The sequence below is a fragment of the Corylus avellana genome, chromosome ca5 (genome assembly GCF_901000735.1).
Source record: "Corylus avellana chromosome ca5, CavTom2PMs-1.0".
Lineage (NCBI taxonomy): Eukaryota > Viridiplantae > Streptophyta > Magnoliopsida > Fagales > Betulaceae > Corylus > Corylus avellana.
The window spans coordinates 2,465,225-2,486,143 of record NC_081545.1 but is presented as its reverse complement, the minus strand read 5'-3'; the positions used below and the strand labels follow the sequence as shown (position 1 = coordinate 2,486,143).

Genomic DNA, 20,919 nt, shown 5'->3' with positions numbered 1-20,919 from the left:
AATATAAAATTAAATTAGTAGGGTTGAGGAGTCAGACCTGTTTAATTAAATGGGTCGAGTTATAATTGACCTATATAATCTTATATTTATGCATTGACACGACTTGAACTTGGCACACAAATACAAATTGTCAGCCCTAATTAGCATCCCTTAAAATTTTTATACAAATTATATGATATTAGACATAAAATGAGAGAAAGTGATTCAGAGCTTAAGCATAATTGGAATTCCAAGAGATCTTAATGCTTTGAGAGAAAGTGTGCAAAGCGTGCAATTTCTGTCGCATATATAACATGCATACATACATAAAAACAAATAGCAGATCGAGATCGATGAGGTTCTGAAGCAGAAGGAAGCAAGTTATAGTTACAAGCCATTTATCGTTTGATATATAGACGATATGCTATAATACTACATATCGCTAGTGTTTAAAGCATATATATATGAACAATATATATGGCAATGTCGGTGGGGTATGCATATATATAAAAAAACGTAAATCAAAGGAACTGAGCCAAAGCAGTCTTGACTAGATAACTGGAGATGATGCTACTGGTTTTCTGTGTTGGATGGAAGGCATCCCAAAACACATATTCGTCCGCATTTGTGCATGTCAGTAAATTATTTCTATTGCATGCATAACCCATCTCGAATATCCCCGTTGCACAACACGCCACTGACGTTACCTGAATTCCTGTCATTTCCAAAAATTCATATTAAATTTTACAGATTTATTGATTTATACGTTATCACGTAATAATGAATATGTTTTCATGTCATTAAAATTTTTAAATGACATTAATGCACCATGTATACCATTAAATATAATAAAATAAAACTTGGACCAAACAGAAAATGGTTCCTCTATTTTAAGACGGAGATCAATCAAAACTCAAGTCTATAAGTTTTGACTTGACTATGTTATCTTAACCGTTAACACATGGAAGATTTTTCTAGATTTGAAATTTAATATTTTTATGCTCATATATATAATCAACAAGGAATATTATTTAGTGACTTCAAAAAAAATAACAAAGAGCCAAAGAATTGAAAAGTTTCTATATACAGACTTGCTATTTAGTATTATCTTATCCTCTCTTTTTTAACATAGCCATTAAATTCACGGATCTGATAGTTGATTTATAAAAGGAAAAGATGAGAGAATATAAATTGATATTTCTCTTCTATATATTGGCTTGTTTATTAAATACATTTTTTTATTATTCCTTTTGTTTTATGTTTTCGATCAGAACAAACAAAACAACCAAAAACATAAAATGACGAAGCTTCTTTCAAACTGGTCGGAAGAATTTCTTAGTGACATGTGTCCCTTAAACATATGAGATGTACATGTTTTTTTAATAGCAGAATAAATTTTGTTAAAAACTCATATTAAAAAAATGGACACATGTTATTTTTATAGACTTAATTGAAATAAAAAAAAATTATTTCAACCCAGTTTGAAGAAAAACAATATCCAACATAAAATACTCACAAAACATTCAAAATTATTTTTATTTTTATGTCCAAATGTGTGTTTGGTAATGAGAAAACAGAAGTTAATAAATTCTCCTGCAGAAAGCAAAGTTTGCCGCCCAACTAAAGAGGCTAACTAAATGCGCAACTGTTTTTCATGTGGTGGTTGGGAGAAAGTTACTACGTACTGCTGCCGGTGCAGCAGAGACAGAGACAGAGACAGAGATGGTGATGAACTTACCATACAACGAAGGCTTTCTTATTATGTGCAAGAATATGTCGTAGGGGTTTGAAAAAACCAGCTTGATTCCGGGAAGCTCCTTCCTCATCTCAACTGTCAATTTGTTCAACTTGACGTTGAACTCCGAAGCAACGCTGTTGTACCTCTCCGAGCACTCGCCGCCACCCATCATATTTTCGGCTCTCTCCAGTGGCAGGCACCCCATTGGAGGCAACCCTCCCAGTGATATTTTCCGAGCTCCTAGACCGTATAGTTCCTTGATGAAATTTCCGGCGATTCCGATCAGAAAATCTTCGTACTGGGGGACGGTGAATTGGGATTGCCGGCGGCTGTTGAAGGCGTAGTAGTTCTCCAGGAAGTCATTGGTTCCTAAGCCCATTATGTGTAAAGATTCGCTTATTATTTCGTTTGCTTTGGCTTCTCCAAGATAGCCTCTCAGCCTCGTCTGATACTCCTTATAGTACTCTAATTCCTTCGAAAGTGCTATCACAGACTGCAAGGCAAAACTTTATAATTAAGCTGATTTAATAGGTACAAGAAAAAAAAAAAAAAAAAAAAAAAAGAGAAAGAAAGAAAGATAAAAACCGCCCAGAGGGTTGGCTAGAGCCTAGAGGGTACATAAGTCACTCGGCTCTGATTCCTCATAAAGCATCATGTTTGAAGTTTGACGCTCTTGAGTGTAAGCAGTTCCTTTGAGCCGTAGGAAAAAGCTCGAGTACGCTTTGCACGGTATCCTAAGTAGGAACCGGAATTTTGTGTGTGAGGTATGAATCTACGTAAGTAAATAAACCCTTAGAACTTTTTATAAATTTGAGATTTTTAAATTTATAAATCTCAGTCGTTTATTTCATTTAAGCGTCTAAAATAAGTCATATTTCAGTATTTAATGAAAAAATTATCTTAAAAAAAATTTAATAAGCCATGTTCAATCCTAGCTAGATGCATATAGTCCCTTCATGCATTTATGTAAAATAAAAACAAAAACAAAAAATTAATTTTCATTTCATACTAAATCATGAGTAATAAATGTATACAAATTGAAATTTGCTTAAATTAATGGGACTTACAAGAACATTAGAAGTCTCTTTGTCATAGCCACTACCAGCAGAAGCAAAAGTAACTCCAGTTGCAAAGTCTGAAATGTTATATGCAGGATCCAAGTAGGCTGGAACTATTGGCTTGAGACCAAAGGCCTCAGAGATAAAGTCCGTCGGAATCTTCCCATTGGAGAACCTTCCAGTCGGCTTGCCGCCGGGAAAGTCACGACCATAAGGCTCGAAATTGCTCCTGGCAATGGTTGGAATCTGGTTGTTGTTTCCAGCATCAACGGATGAGTCCCCAAAGACGATAAGAGCAGGAACTTTGGCACCAATTTTAGAACAAAGTACTAGGAATTGAGATAGGAGGAGCCAAATGATCGCATGCATGTACGCCATTATGCCAGCAAGTACTCCTCTGTCAGAAAGAGCCCTCAACTTTCTCTATTCACCACACTGGAGGGAGGGACGGGCTTGTGATAAATAAATATGGGTCAGAAAATTAATGTGACCTTGACTCTAACTTGAGGGTAGATAGGTCGGCGTTGGGAGATTTAATTGCTAGCTACTTGATCATGCCTACAAACCATGAGGATATACGTACATATTGTGTATATATAGAGTTGGGTTAGCTAAATTAAAGCCGAAAAAGTTCGTCTCCAATTTATTTCTCTTTAGACAGAATATTCTTCCAACCTCCAACTTTGTCTCATCATGTCAAATGTTATCTTTCACATATTTTATTTAATATTATTAATATTTATTTATTGTCATTCTACTAATCCATGTAGGAGCTCAAACATTGATTTTTGAAAAACTCAAACATGTTGAATGACATTTCTTACTTATTATAATAAGTTGAGGTAAATTTTTTATTCGAAGAAATTTGTGTACTTTCTATTTTATGGTCCAAATTACACTTTACGGCATCCGGCGGACACAAATGGTGCTATATATATCTTTTAAAATATTTAAAATGACATGACAACATAGACAACATATTGTTAGTTGTTGTGAAGTTTAATTTAGACCATAAACTCGATACTCTTCATTTTAAATAGGGTTAACTTCACAAAGGTCACATGAACTTCCAAGCGTTTTGGAAAGACCTTCCCAAAGTTTAAAAAACTCTTAATTTCATCCATTGAACTTCTAATTTGCTGCAACCCCATTCCATTAGGGTTTTGTGTTAAATCCCAACGGAGGCTATGAAAATATCCAAAATACATTTTATATTTTATTTTATTTAAAAAAAAATTAATGTGAAATTATGAGTAAATTTGAAATTTTATAAAATTTTCAGGGCTATAAAAAGGTCATTTCATCCATTTTAACGTCTCTTTAACGCCAAAGCCTAACACAGAGGGGGTATGTTGCATCAAATTAGAAGTTTGAGAGGTGAAATTGAAAGTTTTTGAACTTTGAGTTTTCTCAAATTGCATGGAAGTCTAGGAGGCCTTTGTGAAATTTCTCTTTTTAAATAAAATGAAGAAAATCATGTTCGTTGTCATGAGGCATGTTAATTTGTATAAGTTTTTTGTATCAATACATTGCACAATCAGCTTCACCACGTCAGACACATACTATGGTATTGGATCGTCACTTCAATAACATGTCACTAAAAAGCAACGTCAATGACATGTTATTAAAAAAAGCTACAGCATTAAAAACGTTATGTCATATTAAAATAATAATAATAATAATAAAATAAAATAAAGACAAAGTTTTCCTTCAAACTAGGTTGGAGAAATTTCCTTCAACCTAGTGTATAAAAATAACATGTGTCAATTTTTTTAATAATATATGAGATGCACATAATTCTTTAATAAAATTTATTCAAACTTTGTTCATACTATTAAAAAAATATGCGCATCTCACATGTTTATAGACACATGTCACTTTTACAGACTAAGTTAAAAGAAATTCTTCCAACCCAATTTTAAAAAAAACTTTGCCCATAAAATAAAAGGTTAAGAAGAAGCTGTAGCAAGAGAGATCGGGTGGCTACACTTGAGAGGGGAGGTCGCGCGGCCACCCTTCTAGGGAAGCCCACCCCCTCTTACAGTAGAAGGTGGCCTCACAACTCACAAGTTACAACCACCCCCTTAATTTCATAGCATAGGTTTGACTGCATATTTTTAATGACATGACATTTATTGTGTTATTGATAAAGTAATCCATCGTGATATACATGCGTGAATTAAGACGATTATATATATATATATATATATATATAATGTATTATACAATTGTGTCACAAAACTATTAGATATGATATAATATTATGTCAAAAACTATTAGAATGTTTTCAAAGACATTATGCATGATGAAGGTACAGATCATATATATATATATATATATATATATAATATATACGCAATATTCACGATTCTATATATAGATTTGAGCTTTTCATGTCGCATCAAAATATGAAAGGAACATTAACTTTAGTTTTCCTTTACGTGATACGAGTATATATGTGACAAAATGAATACTCACGTACAGCCTTAAATGAAAAGATCTTAACAGTAACTATTCGTTTGACTTCAACTTCTTTCATGTTGAATTTCAGAGAGCCAAATGTGGTTGGAGAGAGAGAGTGAATGCTAAAAAGATCTTCATATATAGTAATTATTTGTTTGACTTCAACTTCTTTCATGTTGAATTTGAGAGAGACAGAGAGAGAGAGAAGTACTATTAATGTTCCCATCGTTTGGTTGCAACCGCCCAAGAAATTATGGCATTGAAAGCCCAACCTGCTCTCCAACAGAAATGGAGGTGCTAGGGTTTTTCACTATTAAATCCTTCATTATATATATCCTAATTAATTAACAAATTTATTATAATGTTCCCTACTAGTAATGCTATAAGTTTTTTTAAAGTCATTCTAAATGTGATGTGGCTTTTAAAATCATCGTTGAATTTGGAATATGATTTATTGACTTTTGGTCTATTGATGATTTTAAAAGTCACATTACATTTATAATGACTCTAGAAGGACTTAAAAAAAATAATGCTTCCCTACGGTCTCTTTAGCTATGGACAAGAATCCTCTTCTTCATTGCAATATTCCCTACCGTTAGATATTGTGGATACTTTCCAGATCTCATTTTAAATGCACGAAGAGGAATATCCTTGTCCAGTTGTCCCTTTGGCTTTACCATATATACCCACGAACATTTTGATTTTTGCATCATGGCTATATAATTAATCAAAAAAGTGGTCTCGTGATCTTTGAAGTTATAAATAAACCCAACAAAACGTAAAATTTGATTTAAATATGTAAGAATAAAGTCTACATACCCTTTCAAATTATCACTAAATTGACAATATATATCCTCCAAAACTTTCAATTGCAATAATGTTCCCCTCAATGACGAAAACACCCTTAATAAAATAAAAATAAAACTTTTTTTTTAAAATAAAATAAAATAAAAAACCAATGTGTAAATTTTAAAAAATTTCGGTTCTTTTTCTTTAATGATTTTAAAAAACAAAAATTGGTGTATTTTTGTCTTATTGAAAAAAGTTTATAATCATTTTTGTCATTTTCCTGACCTTGGGGGATATTGTCAATTTTTGAGTAGTTTAGGAGTGACATTATCGTAATTAAAAATTTCGGGGGAAATATTGTTAATTTGGTGGTATTTTGAAGAGTGGGCATGTAACCTTTTCCCAATATATAATAAGTTGTATTTGACATGCTATATATGTAAATTGAACATTTTCTAAGCGAGCATTTTATGTACCAAATTAGCATGTTGATCCTTATGCTTATGGGGCCCTATGCCACTGTGTGGCAACCCTATCATTCAAGTCAATAATTAGAGTACTAATGCTACACTTACAATTATTTTATAATTCACTGTCATGTTAGGAAAAAAAAAAAAAATTGCACCACTTTCCTTGGTTGACAGTCCAAGGGGAATCAGAAGTTTGAGTGAGAGGGGACAGAAATAAAATATAAAAAAAATTAAGGAGAAGAAAACTAATTTTTAAGGGTCTACCTCATAAAAATAATAAATAATAATTTTAGATGAATGTTTAAATTTTTAGGGGACTTAAGCCTCCAATCCTTGTGCTAAGTTTGCCCCTTAAATAAATTTGGTTCATGACAGAAAGAGGAAATAGAATTTTTTTTTTTTTTTTTTAAGTGTGAAAAATAAGCTTTTCCCTCTTGACTAGCCATTTTATTATTACTGATAGAAAAATAAAATAAACAAGAAGCCTTTAAGTTACATTCTCACAATTCTGAAAAAAGAATTGCAGTTTCTTTTTTCATATATGACTTTTCAATATTTTTTAACTTCTTTGTATAGTATAAAAGCCACATTCTTTAACTTTGAGAGGGTGAAATAGTAATTTGGAGGGACAAAAAAGTGAAATACGAGGGGTACGTAATAGTGGACTTAATAGTACTTTCGAAGGAGTTTAAAAAAATTTTAGGGGGACACTCGTCCCTCCAACCGTGTACGTAGGTCAACCCCTGGTTGACACCACTCCCAACCACTATGAGGGGGTGATTGGACCACCTAATTTGGTAGTTACAACTACTAGAAGGCACCAATAGAGGCCATGACCTCCCCCGAGTCATAGAGATGGTTGTGACCACCCTTGAGGTTTGGTTGCATGGTAGAGGCTAAGCTAGCTAAAAAAAAAAAAAAAAAAAATATTAGAGCTATCTTGGCAGTGCCTCGTCAAACTGCAAAGTCATGTGATTATTATCTTCTCGTATTTTCACCTCTACTTTCAAATAACCATAAATAATTTTTTTTTTTTCTTATCGAGAAAATATGTAAAATACAATCAAGTTCCTGTTTAATTAGCTATATCATCTGTTAATACCATTAATAGACCAATTCATTGTCACTAGATTCCAATAGCTACATTAGAAGCGGAAATAAAAATAAAAGCGAGACATAGTTTAGTCTATAAATCTACATTCACGGATAAAGTTCAATAGCTACATTATGTTCTTATTCACTTTAATGAATTTACAATATAATGAATATCCGATCCTTATTTATAGGGAGGTGGAGAGAGTACAAAAGATAATTTATTATAATCAATTACTCCAAAGAAGAAACTAATTAACATTTAATATCATGAAATCCAGAAGAAATGAATAGATTTATTTATTTTAGTTTTGATGGAATTAATCAACGAAAGCTTACTAGAAGACTATCTATATAGTGATCCACCACTATGCGATTTGTTTTCTCTGTAGGGTGGAAGGCATCCCAAAAGACATACTTATTCGCATCCGAGCATGTCAATGGATTGTGCTCACTGCAGAGGTAACTGATCTCGAATGTGCCCGTTGAACAACATGCCACTCCTACTTCCTCAAATCCTGCAAATCATTAAGGATATGTTTGTTATTTTTTATTTTTAGAAAAAATGTTTTTATGTGATATAAAGGTGAAAAATATTTTGATTGTTTTTTTTTTTTTAAGAAAAAAAAGGAATACAAAAGTGAGAATGAGATCGAATGGTGATCATTTAACAATGACAATATGCATAAATTATAATGACTCTATCCCGAGCGGACCTGGATTCCTATAACAATTTTTTATCCAAAAAAATGTGAGTGAATCTTTATGGGTCGAGCTCACTTGTCCCAACAGGTGGGTCGTGGCGGACTGTCCAAAATTTACTTGGGCAAACGAGTCTTATATTTATTGTCTAAATTATAGCAAAATTATTAGAAATCTCAATCCTAAGAAAATGAAGTTAATTTTCTTGCCAAAATTGCAAGAGCCCCAAACCTATCAAATCTTAGAGAGTAATGTACGTTATTCCTCCGAACTCTGAAGCCCATGTGACGGGGTTTCTCACGCACCAACTACATACCCTTTTGAAGATAGGGAGTAATGAATAGAATATTTGCTTAAAATCTTATATGCAAATGTAGTTTTTTTTGAAATCTTAAGTGACTCGATGATTCTGCAGCAACAACATAAATTATCTTCCCAACGAAAACTGGTTAGCTTTGAAGTCTCATTAAAGCCCTCACCAAACTTCTTTATGCCTATATCATGCAAGCGCAGGGAATTATAATTAACTTATATAGTGGCTTTTTCGTTAGGGTTTGGCCCCAGACAATCTACGTCAACCAACAGTGACCTCACCACAGATGTCGAGAAAATCAATTAAAGAATGAGTAATACTATTTAGTAGACTTTTATATGAGTATTGTATAATTATGATGATGTGGCAATGAAAATCAATATTTAGATCAAAATCAACAAGGACTCATAAAAATCAATGGTTGATAATCACTGTTACATCATTATAGTTGTATGGTAGTCATATATATATGAAAGTCTGCTAAATATTATTTCTTATTAAAGAACACGGCTTTTCTATTTAGTTCCAAGGTCTGTCAACCCCTTTTGGTAAGTCTAATTCAATCTATGAATCTGATGTCTATACCTAGGGGGGACATTGACATTTTGTTGGTAATTTAGAAGGTGACATTTGATATAATTGGTAGTTTAGGAAGGACATTGACAATGAGGTGGTAGTTTGAGGGGCCGGTATGTATACTTTTCCATATTCTCTTATAAAAAATAATTTTTTAAAACATATCCTTATAAATTAGTTTTTATTTTATTTTTTATTTTTTATTTTTATTTTTTTGGAATATATATATATACCTTTTAAACTAACAAACGTTTTTAAAATAATCCCATAAAGTCTCAAGTGTTAAAAATGCCATTTTTTAATTATATTCCTATAATTCCCTTATTCTCATAATAAATAAAATGTAAATATATAAAATTTAAAAATTAACTTTTTTAAAAAAAAAAGAAAAAAAGAAAAGGGGTGGCTTAGCATCCACCCCTTGGGAGTGGGCGGCCTGCAAGCCACCCTTAGCCCATGGGAGGGCCGCGGGCCACCCATAGGCGGCCAAGGGTGGCAAGTGGCCACCCCATGGGCTGGGGTGGCTGCACCCCCAGCCAAATCAGGGGATGGCTCACATGCCACCCCCCTTCCAAAGGGGTGGTTGTCCGTTAGCAACCACTTCTCCTCCCTTCTTTCTTCTTCTTTTTTTTTTTTTTTTAGAAAAAATAATTTGAACTTTTAAATATTTATATATTAATTTTTATTTTTTTTATTAAGAGTGACACATTATTGGTACTGTTATGGAAATTAACGGAATTTGTCAAGTGTTTTGATGAAATTTGACTGCATGAACTAAATTGTTATTTTTGCCTACTGTGAGGACTTTTAAATTATTTTTTATATTGCAGAGAACGATTTGTAATTTATGCCACCTATAGTGATTGAATTTTTATTTATACATTTTTTTTTTTTTGTATTTATCCACCCCTTGTAATTTTTTTTCCTTTTTTTTTTTTTGTTTAAAAAATAGTTTAGTTTAGTTTTTTTTTTTATTTTTTTTTTATTTTTTATTTTTATTAATTTTTTTATTTTAGTTTTTAAGAGGATAAGGGTATTTTAGTTTTTAAGTTTTTGACACACTTTAGTAGTTTGATGTATCACTTTTTCTTTTTGTTGGCCTTGGGGGGACATTGTCATTTTTTTGATAATTTGGGTGTGGACATTGTCACAATTGAAAGTTTGTAGGGAGCATTGTCAATTGACTTGTAGTTTGAAGGGGGTATATAGACTTTTCCAAACTACTAAAGTGTGCCAAAAAGGCCACATTTTTTATTATATTTCCATAATACCCTTATTCTCTTAAAAACTAAAACAAAAAATTATTAAAAAAGAAAAAGAAAAAAAGGAAAGAGGTGACTGCTGGTTGGGTTGCACCTACCTGATCCTTAATGAGAAAGGATCCCACTGGAATATTGGGCAGGCAATTCGTGAGCTAGCTAATCGGACATTTATAGGGGTGAAAATACGGATGCGGATGTGGTTATTAGACATATCCGCAACCGCAAAATGCGGATATGTTTTTTGGCATCCACATTCGCATTTGCATCATGTAATTAATATCCGCATTCACGCAGTTATTGTAGTTAATATATGAAGTTAGTATCCGCTATCCGCATATGAGATAATGAGCGTTTTGGACCTTGATGTTGTAATTTTTGCTTCTAGTAAATACAAAAATGTATTATCTATGGTTGAACACTATTATTCATATTAAACTTGCTAATTATTTTGCCTTAAAATTTCTATCTCATACATTATTTAGCTTCCTATATTATCTATTTATAGTTGGTGATCAATGGGAAAAAAAAATTTGAATAATAATAATAAAGGAAGAACATATAGGCAACTAACAAATCAAAAGAGTTTTACAGCAGTGAAATCTAGCATTACAAATCCAGCAAATACAAAAAGCATATATTACAAATCTGGCAAACATATATATATATATATAAAAAGGTTGTGGCGGTGAGGTGTGAGGTATGAGGTATGACTTTAAGATGATAGTAGAAAAAAAAAACAAACATAACCTAAAGGTCATAAACTTATCGAATCCAAAAACGACAATTATTTAGTAAATTTAATTAAATATATAATCTATATATTATAAATAATGAGAATGCGGACACGGTCCACTATCTGCATTTGCATACCCTAAAATTACTATATATCTGCATCTACATATACTGATAGTAAGTACTAGCGAATAAGTGCGGATAGCGGATGCGGACTGTTATTATCCGTCCGCATTTTCACCCCTATGACGGATAATTAGTGAATCCTATGAAGGCCTAGGCCTCTCTTAATTGGCTACCTAATCTGGCTTTAATTCCGCTGAGTCCCTACAAGGACTTCACCTCATGAATTGGAAGTTAAGGCAGCCAGCTAGCTGGGTCTAGAATATGGCACATGTATTTGTCTACAAAACCATATAAAAATGTTCTCAATGAATTCTAAACGTAAGGGAAAAAAAAGAAGAAAAAAAGACAAACTAATTAAATAAATTAAGCACCACGGTAATTCCCCCCGAAAAAACACTAAAAATTAATAGTTAAAGAAAAATAAAACAAACATTACTACGTACCAATGGCTCCCTATGTCTCTAGGCTCTAGCTCACCCCTAAACAGCAAAGATATATATATATGCTTTCTTTTCTTGGATATATAGTAAAGATATATGATTTTATATGATTCTAAAGGTAAATTACCAATCATGAAATAATTCAGTGATGGAAAAAGCTAGGATAAACTTACCATATAAAGAAGGTCTTGTAATCATTTGATCTATACTGTGATATGAATCTGCAAACACTATGGTGATCCCACGAAGCTCCTTATTCAACCTTCTCACCAAATTCGTCAACTTGCCATTAAATTCCAAAGCCACATTGTTGTATTTCTCATTGCAGTCATGATGTTGCAGTATATTTGTGAGTCTCTCCAGTGGCAAACACCCCAAAGGAGGAACTCCAGTGAGGGATATTTTCCGAGCTCCAAGGTTATAAAGGTCTCTAATGAAATTTCCAGAAAGGCCAACCAGAAAATCCTCATACTCTTGGATGGTGAATTGAGACCGCCGGGTTGGGAATATGTAGTAGTTTATTAGGAAGTCGTTTGTTCCTAAGCTCAGCAAATATAAGGCCTCACTCAAAATTTCATTAGCCTTTTCATTCCCAAGGTAAGCTCTCAATTTGTTTTGGTAATCCTTGTAGTATTCCAATTCCTTCCACATTGGTATCACATTCTGGAGAAAAAAGTTTTAAATGGATATTATATTAATTAGTTGCTCATGCATGTTAAATTAAGCATTTGGGAAAACTAATTGTGAGATCAAACCATAGAAAATCAACAGAAAAGAGAAATGTTAAACACATTCTTACTCGTGCATTCTTTGAAGTGCCTTTTAAAATCTTCATTAAATTTTGAATTTAACGACAATTTTAAATGACAAGTCTAAAAGTGTGAGTGGTACATTCCTCTAATGAAAAAACTTTATTTATATAAAGTAATGATTAAGTGATTAAATTTATTAAGTGATTAAGCTTTTAGGAGAAGTTACAATTTAACATGATATCAGAATCAAAGATCTTGAGATCAAACATTAACGCTGTCATTTGAGGTTTGAGGGGGCAAGTCACAAGTGCCCCCTCTCTGGCATAATAACTTCCTTTCCTTATATCTTACATAAGTTTTTAATATACTTTATTAATATGCTATTGATTGAAGGCTTTGTTTAAAAAAAATTACTTTAAATTATCCATTTATTTTGTACTTTCGTAAGTTTATGTAAGGTGTACTATTTCTGTGCCGTCAAATCCATTTATTATGTACTTACATAAGTTTATGTAAGGTGTACTCTATACAATGAAATCCTATCCATTAAAAATTTACCACATACCTCATGAGTCATCTTCTTTTTTTTTTTTTTTTTTTTTTTCCTATTTGTCAAAAATCTCCTCAATTTGCCAAAAAGAATCGTCATGCAGCCAAATTTCTCAAAGAAGTCCATCAAGAACTCAAATCTATTTATTTATTTATTAATTTTTTATAAAATAAGCATAAAAAATAAAAATAAAAATAAAAATCTTACAAACACATCAGAAGTTGCATTGTCATAGCCTGTTCCAGAAGAAGCAAAGCAAACTCCGGTGGCAAAATCTGGTATAGTGTAGGCAGGATCCAAGTAGGCGGGTATTGTCGGTTTGAGCCCAAAAGCCTCAGAAATGAAGTCTGGAGGAAGGCGGCCGTCGCAGAACCGTCCCGTGGGGTGGCCGCCGGGAAAATGACGTCCATAAGGCTTGAAATTGCTCTTGAGAAGAGTGGGAATGGCGTTGTTGTTTCCGGCATCCGAGTAAGAGTCTCCAAACGCTATGATGGCTGGAACTTTACTTGTGGTTAAAGGGACTAGTAGTAGAAACTGAGCTACCAAGAGCCATCGAATTTTGTATATCATGTTCCTGTATGCCATTCTCATCATTACCTTTTTTGTCTCAGGATACTCAGATTGGATGCATGCAATGGAGATCTCCTGACAAAGTAATATAAAGGTGGGAGAAGAAATTAATTTTCTTTATTGTTTGTGGGGGACTTTTTTGGTGGGAGTTTTAATTAATGGCTACTCACTTGGTTCAATAATGCGAGGTCCTTATTTTACAAGGGTAGAATGGTTATTTTACTTTTTTTTTTTTTTTTTTTTTTGGGGACCATTCTACTCTTGTAAGGAGGACCCTCTCCTCTCAATTTCCTTTGAAATAGAGAGGATTTTTCTCCTCAATGATGAGACTCTCATTTCTCATACAATTTTTATAGAGAAATGTTATGTTACCGTGGTCCTCCTTGTCCTCCGTTATGTCTTTTTTCTAAAAAAACAAAAAATTTCTTACTCTCAGTCCCTCGTCATTCTAGGTAACTAGTGGTTATTAAATTATCGCTTAACCGCTTGTCGGTTAACTAGTGGTTACTGTTACTCATTTACAGCGGGTTCTCTCTCATTTCTCCTCTCTCTCTCTCTCTTGGGAAATTTCAGATCTGATTCCTCTTCTCTTTCTCTAATTCTTCCTCTAGATCCATAGAAAATAAATATTAAACGAACATTAACTTTTGTTTTCCTTGCGTAACTTTGTACGAGTAATATTTAATTCACATAATGAATACTGACTCAACCTTAAAAGTAGACCATTTTAAAAAGATTTGAACAGTAACTATTTGTACGAATTTCAATAATAGTAATAAAAGGTGAAATAAATTTTAAAATTTTTATAAGAAAAAAATAAAAAAATAATGTTTTATAATATATATTTTTTAAAATAATAATAAAAAGTAATTAATATAATATTTAATTTTTTTTTAAAGTAGACCTTTCAGAAAAATTTGAATTGATTGCCGAACTCAACCCATGTGTCCCATCGGCTCGTTGCAAGTTGCAACCGCCCAAAACAGTGAAAAGCTCTATCAAGGCATTGAAAGCCCAACAGAAATTGAGGTTCTTGATTTTGTGACTAATAACTACTTCATTATGTCCTAATTAAAAAAATTTATTGCAATGCTCGATCCCTACGGGCTACAGTCTCTTTAGCAATATATGGACAAGATCATCTTCTTTATTGCAATGTTCCTTACGTTAGATGCAATGAAAAAAATTTGCACCACCATCCCCCGGTTGACGCACCCTCAATCACCACGAGTAATTAGTTAGACCACTTAATATGGTGGTTGTAACTGCCAGATATATGACACGCACGTTGGAGTGGCACAACCACCTCTTAAGGTTCAATTGCATGGAAGAGGCTAAGCAAATGTTTTTTTGAGCTAAAGTAGTAGTGCCATGTAATTAGTAATTTCTTTTTTTGGAAAGCTAACATTGCATGCAATATCACCTCGCGCGCACTACCATATCATGGGAGTTGTAAAAGGGTTATAAAATAGTTGTAGATTTAACATTTTTTTTAATAACACTTTCCATAACTATAAACAAAATGTTTTTTAAGGTATCTATAATTTTTCACTAAAAAAATAGAGAAAAAGAAAATGGTATCTATAATTTTTAGAAGTAGCAATTAAAAATTATGGTTTTTAGGGGGAACTTATGCCTATTTCATCTGTGATGTCAAACAACCCATTTGAGAAAAGTATCTTTCACTTTCCATAACCATAAATAAATGTTTTTTATTTTTTTATTTTTTTTATTCCATATTGAGAAAATATGTAAAATATAGTTAAGTTCCTGCTTAATTAGCTATATCATCTGTTAATAAAGACATAAATTCGTAGGCAAGTCAAGATTTTTTCTTGTAAACAAACGTGTCCAACTCTTAGCTTTTTGATTTATTCTGAAGTTCCAACCTCGACTTCTTTTGTTGTCTAACCATTCTTTTTTTTTTTTTTTTTTAAGATTGCTTAGGTTAAAATTGGACCTGGGATTTTGTTTTTCAAACAAGTACTTAATTTCATATAACAAACACAAGTAATGCTAGAAGGAAAGCCCATGTCCTCTTTGTGTCCTCTCAAAATTGATGTGCCTTTTTAAAATTATCATTGAATTTGTGATAGATGATTATTGAATTTTAATCTAATGATTATTGAATTTTGATCTAATGATAGTTTTAAAAGTCACATCAATTTTGGGATGATACAAGGACGTAGATCTTTCTTTTGGACAAGGATCTCTCTGGTTCATTTGTTTGGTTATATTTACAAGGACAAAATTGTCCTTTCACTTCTTTTTTTGATAATTTTGCCCTTCAAATAAAAGGAATTGGATCCCCTCCCGTTCAAATGAACTGGAAGGGATCCAAATTCCTTCCTTTCTAGCATTACTCATTAAACACCAATATTTAAGTGGATATGCAATAAGAGCTTTCTTTATTTAATTATAAAATAAGAAAAAAAAAATTGGGTAAATTAATCTTATCATAAAAAAGGATAAAAAGATGATCCCTAGCATTACTATATATATCAAAATCTCAAATCCTGTTTACCAAGCCTCACATTAAAAGTAATGAATAATTCAATTAAGATAATATGATAGTGATTTCATTTAAGGATTTCTACCTAACAAAGTTCCGTGAATCCAAACCATTATTTTCAAATTAAATTGCTCAAACGTTTTCACTTAATTTAGTATCTATCAGACTATCACAAGTGCTGATATATAATTAATGAAAAGGTTAAGAATATCTTGAAATATGAACCTCATACATATCACATATGATAAAAGTTGAGGTGACAAAATTTAACTAAAGCCCATAAAAGTGACCCGGTTCTCTCATAGAGACTACATCTTGATCGATTAGTTCCTATTTTGGATCTTGATATATATGAACATGAACAATTCCATTTATACTTAAGGGATGTATCAAACTACCAAGGTGTACCAAATATATATATATATATACCATGAACTAACAACCCTATTTGAAATAGTTCGATAGAGTAACAAGTATGCTGAAGTGATATATCAAACTATCAAAGTGTGCAAAAAATGCTACTTTTTTATTATATTCTTATAATACCCTTATTCTTTTAAAAACTAAAAAAAACTTAGCCTGTTGATCCTTATGATTTTGCGGCCCATGACGCTGTGGCAGCCCTATCATGCAAGTTAATAATTAGAGTAATGCTACTCTTACAATTTGCACCACCTTCAATTCCTCTCGGTCGACATCATTCTCAACCACTATGCAGGGGTGGTTGGGCACCTAATCTGGAGGCCACAACCACCTACGAGCCATGAGAATAGTAGTTGTGAGTCTTATGACCGCCCCAAGGTTTGATTGCATAAGAGAGGCTAAGCAATTTTTTTTTTTTTACGCTAACGTGCAGTGCCATGATAGTAATTTTTCTGAGAAGCTAACGTGTCAATGCCATGTCACCCTACCACATCGGAAGTCGTAAAAGCATTATAAAATAGTTTTTGATATAACATTTTACTATTAATTATCGTCATTTTCCTTTACAAATTAAGTGCAAAGAATAGGTAAACTTATTTTACATCAAAACGATTAGGAGTTGCTGAAGTATCAATAATTTTTAGAACCAGCAATTAAATTGATGTGGAGTACTTGCAATATTGTGGCTAAAGCCAGGCAAATTCTACGCTAGGGGAACCACCACGCACCAGCGAGTGTCTCCCACTTTCCGGCATGTGCATTCCACGCTCACAATAGTGTTCCGAGTAATTCTAGAAGACCTATTTGTATTCTACTAAGAATAATGTAGCTATTAAAATCACTCTTTGATCAAAATTCAATAATGATCAATCACAAGCCTAATAGTGATTTTAATAGCCACATCATTCTTAGTAGGACACAAGTAGGATATATACAAGTAGGACTCCTAGAATTCCTTCAGTGTTCTACCTCCTCGCCTTGTCTCCCACCTTTGCTGATGTAGTTTGGGTTTTTTTGTTGCCTCTGGTTCTTTCTACAATATGGTTTTTTTTTTTTTGTTTTTTTGTTTTTTTTTTAATGGTTTTCTTATGTATTTTTGCAGCTATGTTTGTGTTTTGTTGCTTTAGTGTTATGTGGGTTATTGTCTCTCAATTATTTTTTTGGTTTTATCTTGTATTAGAGACTTTCGTAACCCGATTTGTGTTGGTGCCTCTCTACTATAGTCCCTGATTCAGACTCTAACAGTGTTTTTACCGCTTTAGCCTCCTTCCGTTGGTTGTTTTTGTTTCCAAGTGGGGTTCAAATAGGTTTATATTAATCTATCCTCCTTTTGCTTTTGTTACCACTATATGTGGCCATATTAAGAGGACCATAACACTTGTTTCTCCCGGCCATTTCCTATTGTTTGTTTGTAATTTTGCACTATTGTTTACGTTTTGGGTCTATTGTTGGGGAGTTCACGCTTTTTTTTTTTTTTTATCGGTTTTTTGTTGTTTTTTTTAGGATCCCTTACCCTCTCTTCCTTCCAGATCAAGAGTGAAAATGATCATTCCTTGTAACAATTTCCCGATTTCAATCAAGAAAAAAATAAATAAATAAACCGATGAAGTCAAACAATTAACCCATTTGAAAAAAAGTATCTTTCATTTTCCATATATATATATATATATATATATATATATATATAAGTTAAATACAATCAAGTTCCTAGCCATGTATTTACCAAAAAAAAAAAATGAGGGTTCCTATATCATCTGTTAATAAAAACAAATAGTAAGGCAAATCAAGATTTTTTATTGTAAAGTACTGTATATCCAACTTCCAGCTTTTGTTTTTTTGCTAGATTGTTTAGGTTAAAATTGGACTCTGTTTTTTTTTTTTTTTTTTTTTTTTTTTTTTTTCAAACAACTATGTAATTTCATATATTAAACACCAATATTTCAGTGGATATATATATATATATATATATATATATATATATATATATACGGATGACAAATTCACAATGAAGATCTCAAATACCATTCATAAACTAATTTATTGTCAGTGGGTTACAATAAGAGCTTTCAGTATTTAATTATTAAAAAAATATAAATTTTAGATAAAACTCACCATTCAAAACCAACTTGTAAGAGAGGAGTATGCCCAAGAACTTATAATATACACATAGTTAAACTTATACTTAAGCCACGTGGGATGCTTAGGATTGTAACATAAGTAATGCTATACATGTTCCCACTTTTCAACTCCTACTCTCATACACCCTTAGGCGGCACACACTCTCACCATTTGATTTGGAATGGATTATTATTAGATTTTGATCCAATGGTGAAAGTGAGAGCCACAAAAGGGTGCGTAAGAGTGTGAGTAAAAGAATGTGAGGGTGTGTAGCATTACTCTTGTAACATGCCACCATATTTTGCAGCCGACGTTCATGTCAGCCACTTTATCAACATTGAACCAATGATAGCCCTTTCGCTTTTGGCAGCTCCACTAATTTATCAATATTTAATAACTTAATATTATCTTCATACATAATTACCTAGACATTTTGATCCAGCTTATATATATATATATATATATATATAGGTCACCTCCTTCGATTCATGACTTGATCACAAATGTACAACCCATTCGATCTCATACTCGACGGTGTGACTAGATTTGAAACTAAATAATACAAACTTTAAGTAGAACCCACCCTTAAAAATCAATTTGTAAGAAAATTATGCTTAAAAGCTTTTATATATATATATATACACACACACATGGTTCATATATTGTACTTAAGCCATGTGGGTCTCTTTTATATAAGGATTTCTACCTAATAAAGTTCCATATTATTTTCAAATTAAATTGCTCAAACATTTTCACTTAATTTAGTATTCATCACAAGTGATATATAATTAATTAAAAAGTTAAGAATAACTTAAAACATGAACCCGGCCTATACATTTCGCATATGATAGAAGTAGATCGAGGTGACAAAATATAAGTAAAAAAGTCAGAAAATCTTGATATCTTGGGATATATATGAACCTAACAACCATATTGCTTAAATATAATAATCAAAAAACAAAGATACACAACAGAAAAATATTCTCTCTTCAAAAGGTACTTCCAAAGATGAAATATTTAAATTAACATGCATTTAATATCATGAACATCATCAAATTAAATCCAGTAGAAATTGATCATAGATTTGTTTTTCTGGTTTTTGATATATGAATTAATCAACGAAACGTTTGTTGAAGACCATGTATTAAATGATCCACGACGATGCGATTGGTTTTCTCTGTAGGGTGGAAGGCATCCCAGAAGACAAACTTGTTCGCATCTGTGCATGTAAGTGGACTGTCGTCGCTGCACAGGTAACTCATCTCGAAGGTCCCCGTCGAACAACATGCCACTCCTGCTACCTCAAATCCTGCCAACCAACATCTTTTTAATTAATTGCTATAATTTAACAATTTTTACGATTAATATTTAACCATCCAGATTCATAACTATATATATAATATATTCTTGTTTTCTATATATATTCAGTTTGAATTTTTTACTCTTTTCAAATACATTAACAAACTACTTAAAAACGTAACATTTTTTATAAACAAAATAAATACTTGTAAAAGGGATAAGAGCTAATTAATTATTTTTCAAAAAAGAATTAAAAAAAAAAAAAAAAAAGAATTAGAGTAGCCGATGTTCTTGCAAAGTGGCCGTGCGGCCTCTTTATGACCCCAGCTGTTCTAGCTATGGTCTTCTGCAATCTGCAGTAAACCCACCTGTTGAGGTAGGTGTATCTCTTTACTTATATTTTTGGAGAAGCTTCGTAAAGGCTCTTAAACTTTTAAGCGTTTTGTGAACACATTTTTAAATTAAGTTAAAAAATTCCCAATTTTACCATTTAATATTTTGATTTGATGTAATTTACCCTATTTGTTAGGCTTTGGCAATAAATATACGTTAAAATAGATGAAATGTCCTTTTATACTCCTAAAATTTTTATAAAATTTTAAATTTTACCTTAATTTCACATTATTTATTATTATTTTTTTTTGAAAGAAAAAAAAAAAAAAAAAAAAGGAAAAGTTGAGGGTATTAATTTGAACATAAAATTAGATTGGCCAAAAATACAGATGAAGTATATATATAATAATTAGCAAGCAGAAAGGTATCAAATTCTTAAATGCAAATTAAATGTAGTTCTGTGACAACATCATATATAAATATCTTCCCAACGAAAAGTGAGGTTAGCTTTAAACTCTCATAAAAGCCCTCACCAACTTCTTTTATGCACCTATTTCAGTGTGAAAGACTTTATGAATAATGAAAGGAACCCTGGATACTGGCTACTGGCTAGGGTTAGGGT

The 20,919-nt window shown here is 32.1% G+C and overlaps 3 protein-coding genes across 3 annotated transcripts in view; all 3 read right to left on the bottom strand.

Moving 5' to 3' along the window:
- Window positions 1-253: 253 nt before the first annotated feature.
- LOC132181058 (GDSL esterase/lipase At2g04570-like) lies at window positions 254-3,213 on the bottom strand. The gene is made up of 3 exons (XM_059594102.1): window positions 2,785-3,213; window positions 1,718-2,210; window positions 254-694 (listed from the first exon to the last, which is right to left on the bottom strand). The coding sequence occupies exons 1-3, from the start codon at window positions 3,151-3,153 to the stop codon at window positions 501-503; spliced, it is 1,056 nt and encodes a 351-aa protein (XP_059450085.1). The 5' UTR covers window positions 3,154-3,213; the 3' UTR covers window positions 254-500.
- Window positions 3,214-7,781: 4,568 nt separating this feature from the next.
- LOC132182596 (GDSL esterase/lipase At2g42990-like) lies at window positions 7,782-13,700 on the bottom strand. Its single transcript, XM_059595885.1, has 3 exons — window positions 13,250-13,700; window positions 11,914-12,403; window positions 7,782-8,107 (listed from the first exon to the last, which is right to left on the bottom strand). Exons 1-3 carry the CDS (start codon window positions 13,634-13,636, stop codon window positions 7,914-7,916), a joined length of 1,071 nt encoding a protein of 356 aa, XP_059451868.1. The 5' UTR covers window positions 13,637-13,700; the 3' UTR covers window positions 7,782-7,913.
- A 5,884-nt stretch (window positions 13,701-19,584) lies between these two features.
- Window positions 19,585-20,919, bottom strand: part of LOC132181515 (GDSL esterase/lipase At2g42990-like) — a 3,698-nt gene continuing 2,363 nt past the window's right edge. The window contains exon 3 of the mRNA XM_059594766.1: window positions 19,585-19,974. Coding sequence (XP_059450749.1) covers window positions 19,781-19,974 — 194 coding nt within the window. The 3' untranslated portion in view covers window positions 19,585-19,780. The remainder of the gene's footprint in view (window positions 19,975-20,919) is intronic.